The sequence below is a fragment of the Bombus flavifrons genome, chromosome 1, assembly GCF_040668555.2.
Source record: "Bombus flavifrons isolate JBK064 chromosome 1, iyBomFlav1_principal, whole genome shotgun sequence".
NCBI classification, from domain to species: domain Eukaryota; kingdom Metazoa; phylum Arthropoda; class Insecta; order Hymenoptera; family Apidae; genus Bombus; species Bombus flavifrons.
The window spans coordinates 22,276,140-22,290,738 of NC_138442.1; the positions used below are offsets into that span (position 1 = coordinate 22,276,140).

At 36.5% G+C, this 14,599-nt stretch overlaps 1 protein-coding gene across 5 annotated transcripts in view; it reads left to right on the plus strand.

The window, feature by feature from the left end:
- The window catches only part of LOC138181958 (protein couch potato), a 186,472-nt gene that overhangs the window by 113,676 nt on the left and 58,197 nt on the right, over positions 1–14,599 (plus strand). For all 5 annotated transcript variants that reach the window (XM_069117379.1, XM_069117408.1, XM_069117392.1 and 2 more), the window contains exon 3: positions 7,993–8,046. In XM_069117379.1, coding sequence (XP_068973480.1) covers positions 7,993–8,046 — 54 coding nt within the window. The remainder of the gene's footprint in view (positions 1–7,992; positions 8,047–14,599) is intronic.

Here is a 14,599-nt window from a genome sequence, read left to right on the forward strand (position 1 = left end):
TACAGACGCGTAACTGAAATCGTTTCAAAAAATATACTACGAATTATGCATTATACTAATCAATCGCGGGTAATCGGAATCAGTTGGAAAATGGATCGCAGACTTTGGTCCATGGTGTATCTGTTATTATACCAAAAATTTGCTTCGTAAGAAATTTGTAAAAAGTGCGCGAGAGATTTATGTCGCCGAGCACTCGTTACGTTGTATCGTATTTCTTACGTACGCATTTCTTTCTTTATATCTTTCTCGCTTGTTATCGAGTTTTATTTCTACGACTCGAGCGTTGAGAGATTAAATACGAAAATCATCCAGTTAACTTTAACGAAACACCCAACCATTTTACCATAATCTTCCATACTGTATAAAACGTATAATTATTAGACCGTAGACTTTTATGCATTCGTGGGAGATTTCAAAATGCAAAAAATGCACAGATTGCGCGTAACATGCAAAAATATGTGGAATATTCAAAGTTCGGCACCTACTATAATTGTTAGACCGTGGATTTTTATGCGTTTCTATATATTTCACGGTATGTCCAAAGAAATGGAATTTATATGAAACTCTGTTTCATCCACCAAATGTTACAACGATTACTCTATTTCCGTTACTACGTGTATTTTTCCGTATCACACGCATTATACGCACTTTTATGTCCTTCGATTTCGCAAAAATGCACAAAAGTCCACGGTGTAATCGTAACATTTAGCAGGTAAAGGAAAATTGCTGCTTAGATCGTATTCCTTCGTTCGCCTTTGTAAAACTATGAGTTTGTAGAAATATCTGCGGACTAATAATCGTTATACTTTTTATAACGGAACGTACCAGAGTTAATGGCGAATACAATTTAATATCCAAGGGGGGTGAACACCGTTGATTTTCGATACGAAGAGATTAAAAGTCGCTACGAATTCGATAGGATGCTGGGATGAATTTCACCGCGCTTTCAAGATTCGACTCAACTAAAATTGCTTTCGACTATTAATCAACGACACACGGGATTATTCTATGGAAGAATCCTATTACAAAGCTGATCGTAAATTTATGACTGTGCAAGAGATAAACGAGAGAACGAAACGAGATCTGCTGCGTCGCGAACGAAACGCAAACGACAAAGGCACGTTACTGAATTATTCGTAGAACGTGCTAATTCTAGCTGATAAATAAGAAATAAATACTCCTTTTCCTCTCAACCGGGCGAAATCTCGTTTCTCCATTCGTCGTTGCATCCTTTATCCAAGCACCTAACTTTTCACTATCGTGTTTGTTTAACGACAAACAAATTACTTCGGATAAATAGCGGATAAATATTGGTCAAGTATAGAGAAGCGCGTCGATTCCCTTTTCTATGTTTCATTTATTTACCGTTTATCGTCGCATCTCTTGATAGAGCATTAGCGACTACCACTACACGTATTCTGTAAACATATAAATAATTAGGCAACCATTAGCCATTGTTACAGTTTCGCATACTTCCACAGACGGTGCGAAAGATTTGTCTCTTTTAGGAAATTTGGAATATTTTCACATTGTGTTCCATCAGTTATGAAGTAATTGCGTATTGTCGGGTGTCTCTGAGTCGCGTCTTGAAATCTTGAAATTTGACGCAGTAGCAAAGAAAATGTTCGACGGTGTCGTTGATGTTGCGATATTCACGGGATTCGGTTTTGTAACGTGGGATGGTGTGACGTCAGGGAAGGACGTGGCGTGAGGGGTGATTGTTTATAAACGTTGTCAAGATATGTTAATGTTGTCAATGAATGTTGCGAGCGTTACCAAGGCTCGTTAAGGGAAAAATGAGCGTGGTAAATGCTGTCAGAGTTGAATTTATCGTGGTCGAAAGAAGTTCGTCGTGTTGTCGTGACGTAGAATTAGTAAGTAACAAATACGCGAAACGCGATATTGTATTCGATTTTGTGAGAGTGCAACGATATTGTGTTTATTATACTGTTCTTTCTGTTATTTGTAATATATCATTCCTACAGTAATATATTAGAACGTTTATAACAAGCGACGAAGTAAACGATTTAATACATTAAATAATTTTATATATTTCGAATGTACCTGTAATACACGGTACAAATATGTGTATATATTTTATAGGAAATTGATCTAACTCGATCATCGTTATTATCGTCGCTATTGTTTAATTTATCGCCTATTTCTCAGGAAACCGTGTACATCGAACGGATAATATTTCTGCTTCTACTGTATCTTCTCGCACCTTTCCCTTCTTTTATAAAAAATCAACAGAGCTTCTCTGGTTAAGAATTTTAACGAGAAGGTCTAATAACGAGTTGATTAAATATCAACCGTACAAACGTCATAAAGCATTTGCATCGTATCGCAGACATTTATAACGACATCGATGCTTTTGTCAAATACTTCATATTTGATGATTGAGCGAATAATTAAAAGAGTGCGAGAGAATCGGCTAGCGGTAAGTGATTCGCATACCGACGTTTTTGTTTAATACTCTTCGCTTGACAAACGGCCAAACGATTAAGAGACAGAAAGATAATTAATCGAACGTGCGATATATCGACACTTTTGTCGTGTCTGATCGAATATTTCGCGTTTGACGAATAAACGTACGATCGACGGATCGACGAAGAATTCGATTATCGATGAATTTACACTTCCGTCGATTACCGTGCGTTTGGCGAATGGGGAAAAGTTTGAAAATAAAAGATCGTAAGATTAATGCATCGGTATTTCTGCTGTTTCGTATTTTATGAATGAACAAAGCTTTCGTATATCGCGAAATAAGTTCGTGTATATCACGAAGTTAATGAATCGACATTTTCGTTGAATATTTCGTGCTTGATCGACAAACTGAAGATTGAAAAAAGAATGGATTCGTTGATACATCGACGTTTTTATTTATTTTCTACTTGACGAGGGAAAAATTTGAAAAAGCAAAAAATTTGTGGAATCGTTTAATCGATATTCTATAAAACTTCCATATTTTATTTTCCACTTGAGTCTTTCAAATAATTCTACATTATAAATCGATTTATTATGCTACGATTTCAGTCATTTATAGCACGACAACAACATTCAAAATGAATATGCATAAGCACGCTTCGCTGCTTGTAAAAGAAAATTGTTGCAGATAAGGACTACAAACTGTATTCGCGGTCATTTTTCCCGCCTTAATCGCAACACCGTGGCCGTATAATCGCCTTTTATTCTAATTTACTACATCGTAATACGTAAACAAACGGAAATGTTACAAATCTTGAAATTAAATTAAATAATTAATCGTACTGCTAAAAATAAAAAACAAACTTTAAACGCACAATCTGACGTATATGATGTAGCAAGTAGTAAATTAAAAAATTCAAAGAATAGTCGGCAATTAGCACCGCGTTTAAAAACTGGACGTGTTACATCAAAAATTGAATAAAGCGTGCGAATCAAAATGAAAATGGTCGAGGAAGACCAAAGATCCCCAAAAATCTCTCATTTTCCACAATACCGATAAATTTTCGTCTTATTCGACCGTGTCGACGACATTCTTACTTTCCTCGCCAAATAAACAGAGATAAATTCCGATCGACGAATGCGACGAGTAGGGACAACGCGATCCATCAAACGGCCGCGTTGTCATTGGCTTCCGGTGAAATTTATCTTTTTAGATTTCTAATCATCGATCGTTCGCTTATCCGTGCGATCAAACGAACAACGATCGTCCATTTTTAATATCTTCATGACAAAATTAGTCGTTCCAGGAGTTTAAAAATAGCGAGGGTTTGTTTAAAAATCTTTTTGTTTTTTGGATAGCCTCGTCCAAAAATTAGTTTAAACGTGACGATAACATCAATGGATGGTATTTTCGTAAACGAAACATGCGTAGAATGAATGCAAAAATGTGTAGAAGAGTATAGGATTTAAAAAAGTGACGGTTTTGAGATCAAGAATCTTCTAGTTTACAAACTGCGGTGATAAATATAAAATAAAATATTTTCCTATCATTTTCCTATCATTTTCGAAAAAAGCTATTAGGTCGAAAGAATTTGTCAAGAAGGCAAGATTCTGTTAATAAAAGAACGAATTAGAAATGGTAAAACGACACGAAGAAGCGAATATCATACGAAGGCGATAACGTTTAAAGAACGCGTATTTTACGATTTTTCGTTGTAACGCTAATTTTCCGTTATCATTTCCTAACCATGACACGAGATGGAATGAGTGGAAAAGAAAAGATAAAGGCGAGCTTTTCCGTGTATCGTATATTTTATTTACGAAACAAGCAGACTCTCGCTTGTCAGGTGTACGAATGTTTTATTTATCAAAACGAATCTTCGATCTTTCGTTTTTCAGATAAAGTTATTTACTAGGTCAGAGTTCGAAGGAGATGACGATTTTACGATACCCTTGCTGAAAGAAGTCCTTTTACTGAAAATATCTTCCGCGATTATCGTTTCAGTACCAATGGCAAAGTGAATAAACTGCATAAGTACTTTCGACTTCGTCTCGCTGACATTTTCAAATAGATATACGTATTAAAAGGCATCCTATCGAAGTTAAACGCTTTGAAATCATCTGAACGAAATAAAATAATTCCTCTCGAAATTAACAATAATTACTCTACTTTATAGTAACCTACATTTTCTTCTTTTACTATAATTCTTTCTTCGTATGATACGAGTTTATGAAAATATTTTCCTGTTTTTTCTCTCAGTCTTGAGAAAGCTGGTTAAATTCCACAGTTTAGATAGAATTTATCAAGGACGCAAAATTTATTATTCGCGAAACAATTTGATTGAAAAAATATAAAGTACCGCGACATTTCCTGATGATAATGCTCTTATATTACTTTTTCATTGATGGTAAATTCTGGAAAAATAATATATTTGCGAATAACATCGCGTTCGATCTGCCAATTTTTCCTTTCTTGACAATTTTTAAACCACGGGTTATTACTCTAAGAAAAAGTTGATGAGAGCTTGAAAAAACGCAAAATAAAACGTAAAATAAACAATTTCCTAACGAATGCGCTCCTGTTCCACTTTTCTATTCGTCGTAAGTCCTTCAAGAATAAATATATTTGCAAATAATATCTTGTTCGATCTTCCAATTCTTCTTTTCTTGACGATTTTGAAATCGCGGCTGTTAAGTTTTCTTATTCAGCGAAATCGATTCGAAACACTCGAACGACGTCCCTCGTAAGCATTTCAAGGCATCTTCGTTATCGCGCTTTCAAACGAAACCAACCAAGATCTCAATAACCGTGCCTGCATTTCAGGATTAAATTAGCATTAATGGTCGTGATTTAATTCGAGTATCGAGTATCGATCGAATCGTTTGTTGATAGAAATCGCGAGCTATTCTGTAAAGAGAAAAAAGAGACTTTTTACGGAGAGTAATTCTAGCGTGACAAATTAAAAACGATCAAAAGGGATGGACACTTCGACGAACTTTTTAATTCGATTATGATTTCGAATAAAAAATTAGTTATTAAATCACGTTATGCGTAATTTGTTTCTGCTACAACGTGAGTTTGAAACGAAGTTTCTTCTCAAGTTGGAAAGAAAATGAATAAAAAGAGAGAAAGCGAAATTGATGCATCGAAAACGATTGGGCGTATGAATGGTGCAATTTTCAATGTCCAAGACAAGATGTTTTCGTATATTTCGCCTTTGAATAGATGAAAATGAAGCGCAGATGGGTATTATGGGTAATATACTCAACGTATATTTGTACCGTATAAAGTTCGAAGGTTTTACAACACTTTCCATATTATCTGTTGTACGTAAAATAGTAAGAGCGAAAAAGTGTTATCGGTTGAAATGAAATCTAAAAGTAGAATTTGAAATAGATATTGATTGCGAAATATATAAAGCGTCACGATTTCTTCGTAAAGTCGTCTACGCGTAAAAGAACGTTTACCATCGTTTCTTAAAAGATTCATAATTTTACTCATATATAATAGTTTCTTAAAAGGTACAACGTTATATAAATTTAATTATACCTAAATTTACAACCCTTACGATAGAAATATTCTTTGAATTATTCTAATTAAATTATTCTAATTATTCTAATTATTCTAATTAAAATCGATTAACGAATCTTTTGCAAAATCTTTTTCTCTCTTCTTTCTTTTTTTTTTTTTGAAGCAACTTACAAGCGACTCGTTGGTTGTTTCATTTTAATTAAACGGTATATAATCTTCAGTAACGTTCCTACGAGGACAACGACGAGCAAGGAAATTAGAAACAACGTTGGATTCATAGGAAATCTTCGGTCGAACGTGTTTGCCTAAAATTGCTGCGCTCGAGTTATTCGGTTACGTTTCAGCTGCGGTAGAACGGATAATTGTACAGCAGATATGCAAATTTCCAAGATTCTCATTCTCCGTCTACGGGCAAACGCTTTTGCTTTGAAGTAACTTCGCTTCGTACTTAACACTTTGATGATCACGCTATGCGAACACCGCCTTTTTATAGATTCGTAAATTCGTGATCATCGTTCGTTCGCGTTAATGTTTTAAAAGTCACATTAAGCGCACGATAATAAGGTGTGATTTTATCCAGTGAATGTGAAATAGAAAGTTATGCAGAGAGATTTTATTATTTTCGTTTTTCAGCTTCCTGTTTTATTAATGCGCTTCTATATTTCGTAATTAATAGTTTCAATAGTTGAATTTCTACAAGCTTTGTTTCCTTATTAGAGTAATTAGAAATATTTACTTGGGAATTCACTTACAATCAGCTTGTTAGATATACATTTTATATATTATTTTTTTTTTAAATAAATAATGTAATATCGGAATATATTAAAGGTATAGTTTTGTCCGATTAATTATAGTTTATTAATAATGGATTGAAATTACAGATATTAGTTAGACAGAAAACGATGTTTGATTAACAGGAAAACTAAATACAACGCTCGTATTTACATCAAATAACTTGACAACTATTTGGTAACTCTCTCTCTCTCTTTCTCACTAGCAACTCTAACAACTCTACAACACTAACAACTCAATTCTAACGACTCTATGCTTCGACGTCTCGATCAACTCTCACGACTCTACTCTTCGACGTCTCGATCAACTCTGCCCTTCGCAACACACTCGCTTTTCGACTCGCATACCCTGACCTCTCCGTCACCTCTCCTTGAAAACCCTAACCGTCTTTTGTTCTAACGCTGTTTATCGTTTTTCTCATACCTCTGTAAGAACTAGGTCACTTTAGTCACATAGGCGCTCTTAGATATAAACAAACCACAAAGGACGAGGTACACGGTGTTTTTCTAGTTTCAGCCGATTTCAAATCGAAGCTATTTTACGATATTACAATAATTTGTTATTTCTTATTCCGAAGCATACGTTGCTTTAATCAATTTTTCAATACGTTTCAATTATCGTAGTCATATCGATATGCACTTGATGTTACGATACTTTCTCTAACTCACATTTGATGGTTAATAACAACGTGAAAACAAACAATCTTTCCTTCCAATGAATAGAACATCGACAGAAACCATTTTAAAAGAAACGACCAACAAATCACGCTATTTTCAATGTTCACAGCAACGACCAACAAATCGTAGCATTTCTAATTTTCAAATTAACGACCAGCAATTAAAAGTGATTACCTTTTTCAGAATTTTAGGAAACCACGAAGAATTTACCATTAAACCGTTAACTATCAACGGAAACTATTAACCGTTACCTATTACCAACGTCCTCGGTCATAATAACTTATTTATTCAGAATTTTCTTATCTTTATATTTTTAGCCTGTAAATTAAATATATACATTATAACCTTTCTACGAATTTTTTTTCTACCTCGATCCCTTATTACCAATTTCCTTCGCCAACTTAAGCACCGAAGATTACATCCTAATCCTAAAATTAAAGCAGCCCTGATTAACGTATAAGCCAATTACCAGTTTAACTAAGGCAGGACGATCCACCTCCGTCAAAATACTCCGCTCTTTATCTCTTCGTTTGTAATGACGCTCGGGAATTCGTTCTGTTTCAGGGGTACGAGGGGTCCCTGTTGAAAGTCACAAGCAAAAATGGGAAAACAGCGTCGGTGAGTCATTATTTTTTCAAATTACCAGCCGTATTTCATCCTTTGCCCATGTGGCGTGTGTAAAACAGTGAAAAAAAAGAGAAAAAGAAACGAGTACGAAAATAAAAAATAGAGCGTTATCGCGTGCTTTTAACGCGAACGATGGATCTGTTCTAGATTTCCATCCAGCTATTCTCCATACGCGTTTATCGAGGAAACGAACGAAAGGAAGAGAAGTGGATACATGGAGAGAAGGAGAAAAATGTTAGGAGGGTAAAATCGAGGTATTCCTTCGCGAATACACCGATTCCCTTTTACCTATTCGAGAGATTTTTCCATCGATCGATGGACAGGGTCGACAAAGTGTCGAGATTTTCGTACGATTATTCGTTGGTGAGGAAACTGATGGGAAAACTTGCCGCGAGTACCGGAACTTTCAATCGAATTCTACCATCGAGAAAGTGGTTCGTCTGCTTTTGAGGAAAATTCGTCATTTTTTTTCTTTTCTTTTTTCCTTTTTCGACGATTTCTCTAGCCTTTTGTTCGTTTTCGTCGATTCGGAAAGAAACGAAGACATTTTCGAGAATTCTCGTTTTATTCTTTTGCGACGTGTCTGTTACGTATGAAAGATTTACGATGCGAGCTCTATGAGCTTTGTCGGTATTTTCCACCAGTACAGTTATTTAACTCCTATTGCGATTCGCTTAAAGAGAAATAATGGTTTTCGAAAATGGAAAAATTTGCTTTTTATTGCACGATATTTTTACGATTACGACGAAGCAAAGATATTGCGTGAAAAAGATATGAGTAAAGATGAAAGCGAAAATATCGTATAAACTTCGACTCGTAAATATGAAAGATTATCGGAAAGATCTACTCTATAGAGTATAAGATCTTTATTCGTTACTTATTAATCGGTACAACTTATCGAACATGCCGCTAAAGTTGTTGGATTTCCTCCTAAGGCATCCTGAGCACAGCACACATGTAAAAATTTCAAATAAGAAAGATCAATAACGTCCTGTATAAAAGTAGTTATCGTAGACGCTCGACAAGAGAGGACAAACACTCGGCAAACGAAGGATTACGGTAATCTCGTTTCAAACTCAGAAGCGAAGAACTCGGAAGAAGTGAAATAAAATAGTTTCTCGGTGAAATCACTGACCTACGAAACGTTAACCTATTAACAAAACGAATATCACATTGGCTTGGATATTTCTAATAATTTCGACGCGTCATATTTAATACGTTACAAATACATTAAAAATTGCTGTATAGGTCACTTTTTAATCAAAGATTCGAATACATTCGAAAGGTTTCCTCCCTTTTATTACGACAATCCGATACATTCGTTTCGATAGTGATACGCGTATAGGCATTTTACGTTCCATTTATTCGTGGTGAAAAAATGATACGGGTGACGGAGCTATATTTTTCTTGAATGTATCATTGAACAGAAGCGTGGAATATCAGAATCTTTGGCGCACTTTTCGGTAATTAAATCCAGACAAAGCGAGATCCTGTAATAATGTCATCCGAACCGGGGAAGAAACATAGAGAGCTTTCGGTTAGGGCAGAAAAGATGATTTAACGGTGTTCTCTCGAGACAAAACTGGTCGCCTTGTCTCGGAATTATTACTCGGCTCGCTTAAACGTGCTCATCCTCCTCTTTCTTTTACGTTCTCGTTTATGCGATAACACGCGGATAGGTCGACGACGAACTGTGTTAAACGCAATTTCACGACTCCAATAATGGCACCACCATCAACCTGTCGCATTTCTTCTAGGATAATATTTCCATCTATAATGTTTAACGTATCGAGATGCGTTTAGACCAAACGTACGAGAACACTTAGTCAGTCGTATCGATATTCGGATATTACCACGCCATTCTGTACTCTGTCTGTATTTGTCGCTTTGTACAAGAGGGGATGATTTAAATATCGTGTTACAAAAATATCACGAAATATAACATTTAATCGTACAATGAATTTTTAATAAAAATTTTCAGAATCCAAATTCAATATACTCTAACTTTTAACTCTATCGTGCCGTTAATTTCGTAATTAATTAAATTCCAACTTTATTATCTGCCGTAACGCATTCGTATGACTCGAGAAGATATAATCAACTTTCTGTAACGATAAATGCAAAACACGGTATTACGAAATCTAACGGTGCACCGACTCGCATCGCCGTGATTCTTTGTACTCGATACGTGGACGCTTGTTCGCGCTCTGTAAATCTAGCAATTCTTAGAAACAATTCGAACTGCAAAATAGACTTATCTCGTATAATTAACGTCAGAGGAGATGAACACTAATATTTTGAGAATACACCAAGAAATTTGACACGTTACGAAAAGGAAAGACGATACTTGCTTTGATATAGAACAACTTGTAAATTTTCCATAGAGAAAAGGGTAAAATTTATCGCGAAACTGCGCATTTATTAATATCAATATTAATATCGAGATAAAATTGTAAGGAAAAAGCATGCAAATACGATACAGTGGAATCTCCAGTATCCGAATTAACAGGGAGACAAAATTCGTTTTTAAAACTCGAACGAGAGAATTTTCGAATAATAGAAACCGCGTCTCTTCTTTACAGTTATTATTCCATATCTCGATAACCAATATTACATCTTTTTTACTGGTGAATCAAATTTTATGAAAGCAAGGAACGGACTAGTATTGGCTCGCTTTATGTCATCGATATAATGATTTATAATATAACAATACAACGATAGTAATATAATTCACTGTATCACGGGAAATTAATGGAAATTCGAGAGGTTCGTAGATCTGTTCAATGGAATATTCCGTTGAATTCGCGGCAACGCAAACACAACCCGTGTTTTCCCTGTCGTTCGCGTTCTGCTGCCTGATCTTTACTAATGTAAATGTTATTTTTCGATATTTTTGCTGTCGCCGATATGAAATATGTTATTGTGACGGTCGATGGTATTATTTATCGGAAATAATATGTGTCGATACCGTATCAAATCGGTGAAAAGAAAAAATTGCTTTTCTAAAATTTCAAATTAACGAGCTCGAAATTAAAACGATGCTTGTCAAATTTCTCAATTTTTTTTAGATAACAAAATATCGTGGCAGTCAGAGGAGAAATTCGTAACTTGATCGATTACCGACGCTATGGAAAGATCGTCCAAGACCTAACCTATTGCAATACGATCATAAATAACGTCCAGTTGTGTATAAGCAGCTATGCTGTTTGGTGAATATTTTAAAAACGGAAAACTACGATCCATCGAACGAAGGTCGAAGGCGCTAAAGTATCTTTTCTTCCTTTCCTTTTCTTTTTTTTGTTTCTGTTTTCATGGTTTCCGAGAAAAAGAAAAATCTCGACAGGACTCGTTTCGCTAGGAACCTTTCAATTAGCAGGCGAATATAGCTATTACAAATACGGACCAGAAACAGCGCTGATCATACGATAATTAACACAAAATTCAACATCGCATTGTCCCTGCTAATGGTCTCTTATAAACGTTGACGAAACACGATAACAAGTATAATCAACGGAAAATTCAACGTTCCATTGTTACTGGCGATAATCTATTAGAAATGTTAATTACAAGTAATAATACGTTATAATCAAAAGAAAAATCAATATACCTAAGGAGGCCTCTGACAATTCTCCCTGACGTCTCACAACACGGTCTAACGACAAGCAACACTCCCTTGATATCAAGGACAAACCCACCTTTACTTTTTTACCAATAATCCACGCACCCTACTACTTTCCTACGCCCAAAGATATACTCGTACGATGGGTGACCTACGTCGTGAATGTTTTTCTCCATGGGCCTGGTTCCTTTCCTCTGTCGACGCGTAATTTCACTTTTACGACTCGTTGTGAATATATAGCGGCCGCGATAAGCATCGGCACATATTCTTATTTTCCAATGTATCTGTTTCTTTATCAGCTTGTGCATTTCATTTTCACGGTATCAAATTTTTATGATCGCATTGGCAATTCGCATCGAGAATTTACTAAAATTAACTCGCAGAATTCATCGACTCGCCATGTACGATGTTTTAAAGGAGTTACGCGTACGCGTAATTAATGTTTTATCGAAGGAAAACGATATATAGGGTAACTGTAACTGATATGGAGCAGAGCTTTATATGGAACGCCGCGATATCTTGCCAAGTAACTGACAAAAAATCAATCAGCAACGGTGCAGAATATTTCGTTAGAAGCAAAAGACAAGTGCATTCAAATTTCGATTGAAAATCGCTCGTTTTTTACATTTTTTACCCTGTCTTCGAGATACATAACGTTTCGCATAGTTAACTATCAGCATACGAATATCCATTAATTTTGATTCAACGTTAATTTCATCGAAAGGAAAGCGTGTTTCTCTCTTTGGCAAACTTTTAAAATCAGATGTTCCGTGTTAGCTGCGATTACCCTACGTATCGATCTTACAACTAATACAGCGACTATACAAGTGACATTCCAATCGAGCGTCCGTTTATCAGGTTTGTTTCCGAATGTTTCCGATCGCATTTTACGTTAAAGAAACTTAAAAGGAAGAGACAACACGCTGCCAAACGATACGAAATTCGATATTCTTGGAGCTAATTAATCGGTCTGTAAAAATGCCATAATAGATACAACGGTGTGCCGATATTTTTTCTAACCACTGTAAATCACTGTAAAATCTATTTCGCAAATTTATTAACCTTCCAGCATCAACGACGTACACTGTATACTTGTTCTACGTTTTACCAAATCGAAAAGAAAACGAGCAGATAGAAGGTTAGCGGAATTAACGAGCCACCGACATTAACCAACCAGCGACAAAAAGAAACAAAGTCTAGAGCGTTACGTGAGTCACGTAACGATGGAAAACATCTAATCGATTCGGCTGCAAAAAAATACATCAATTTTATGCCTTCGCGGAAGGCATCGTGACCGCCATGTTGGGTCAGATATACAACGTTCAACCGTGATAACATTAATTTATGCGCCACCAGTGGGAACACACGCGTCACACGCGACACAACGTTGCCAACGTTAACGTTGGAAAATCCTTTCACCCCGTTCGAGCATTAAGCGTTTTTCACCCTCCTCTTTCGTTCGGTTCTCCGCGTTTCTATAGGGTGTTAAACGAAAAAATGTAAACGATACTTGCGTAAAGTTTGAATCTATACGCGAAGACAATGGAACAGTGTACAGAAACGTCGTTCGACGTTTGCGTCTCGTGTTACAAACAATTTAAGCTGACGAATCCTTCTCCGTGTTCCTCTCGTACTTCGCGTTTCTCGCTCCAAGACGAACGAACGAGATTAAACGAAGTTTACGAACGAACAATACGACGAGTACAATTTTCTCGACTTCTTGATTTCGATGTTGTCTAGCGCACAAAAGGATACGCTTCAATGTAACAACACAGTCGAAAGCTTATTCAAAGATACATACGAAAGCTTTTAGCAACGGACGACAGACCAACGAAGTTTCGTCGTGAATTCTAAAGTTTGTCTAAACTTTGCGTTTGAGAAAACTTGTCGTGGAAAAAGTTGATCTCCACATCTATGTAACTGTAACCAATATTTTTGAAATCGATATTTTTCGTCTAAATATCTTTCGACGGAAGCTCGACGAAGCGTCGACTATGGCGTCTTCTTTCTGCCCCGTTCTTCCGATATAACGGCCGAAATTCTATCGTCGCTCACGTTCGGTCAGACCGAGTGAAACGAAGGAGAAGGTGAGGACAGCTGATTTATTGATCTACGACTACGTTAGAGAGCTACTAGTGTATTTTTGGCGCGGCAAATTAAGTTGCTTATAACTGGAAGCCTAAGCTTTCCAACGACTCCTTCATACGCCAACTATCTTCCATATCTTGACATCTATCCTCGCGCCTTCTAAATCTCGCTCGCTTTTATTTTAACACCCTGTATTATGCATCTATACGGGCATGTGTGTTCGCTTTGTGCGACTATGATGTGCGCGGCCGCCCTGGCCTTTACTCGTACACCCGAGAATTCTAAAATAACGAACGGGAGGGGGAGATCGGCATCGACCCGAGGAAGGAATGCATTTTCGCATCGAAGGATGCCGGATGACGTCACGCTCGAAGGCGAATTTGATCTCGAACGGTCGAGTTCGACGGATCGACCTCGTTTCCCTTCGACAGGGCTGTGTCGTGAAAATACGCGCGATTGGAAACTCGAGATGCGTGTAAAGAGAACTCGCTGGTGTTCGGGACAAATCTGTGGCCTCCGAATGACAGAGAATCCTCGCATTAGCGATTAAAGGGCTGTGTACGGTAGGAGGATATTTGATAATTTAGTATTAACAGGGTAAGTCCAGTGGGAAGGTGAAATTAGACCCAGTGCTGGCTAAAATTTGTAGGAAAAATATTTCGGATAGTTGGCAATTTTAAACGATCGTTGTACTACCGTTGGAATAAAATGCTATTTTAAATACGAAGGAAAATTACGGCGAATAGAATATTTTTATCGTCGCGTTGTGACGCGTACAATAAAATACTTGAACTTTGCGTTATAAATAGTATTTAAGATGTTTCTCGACAGTGAAAA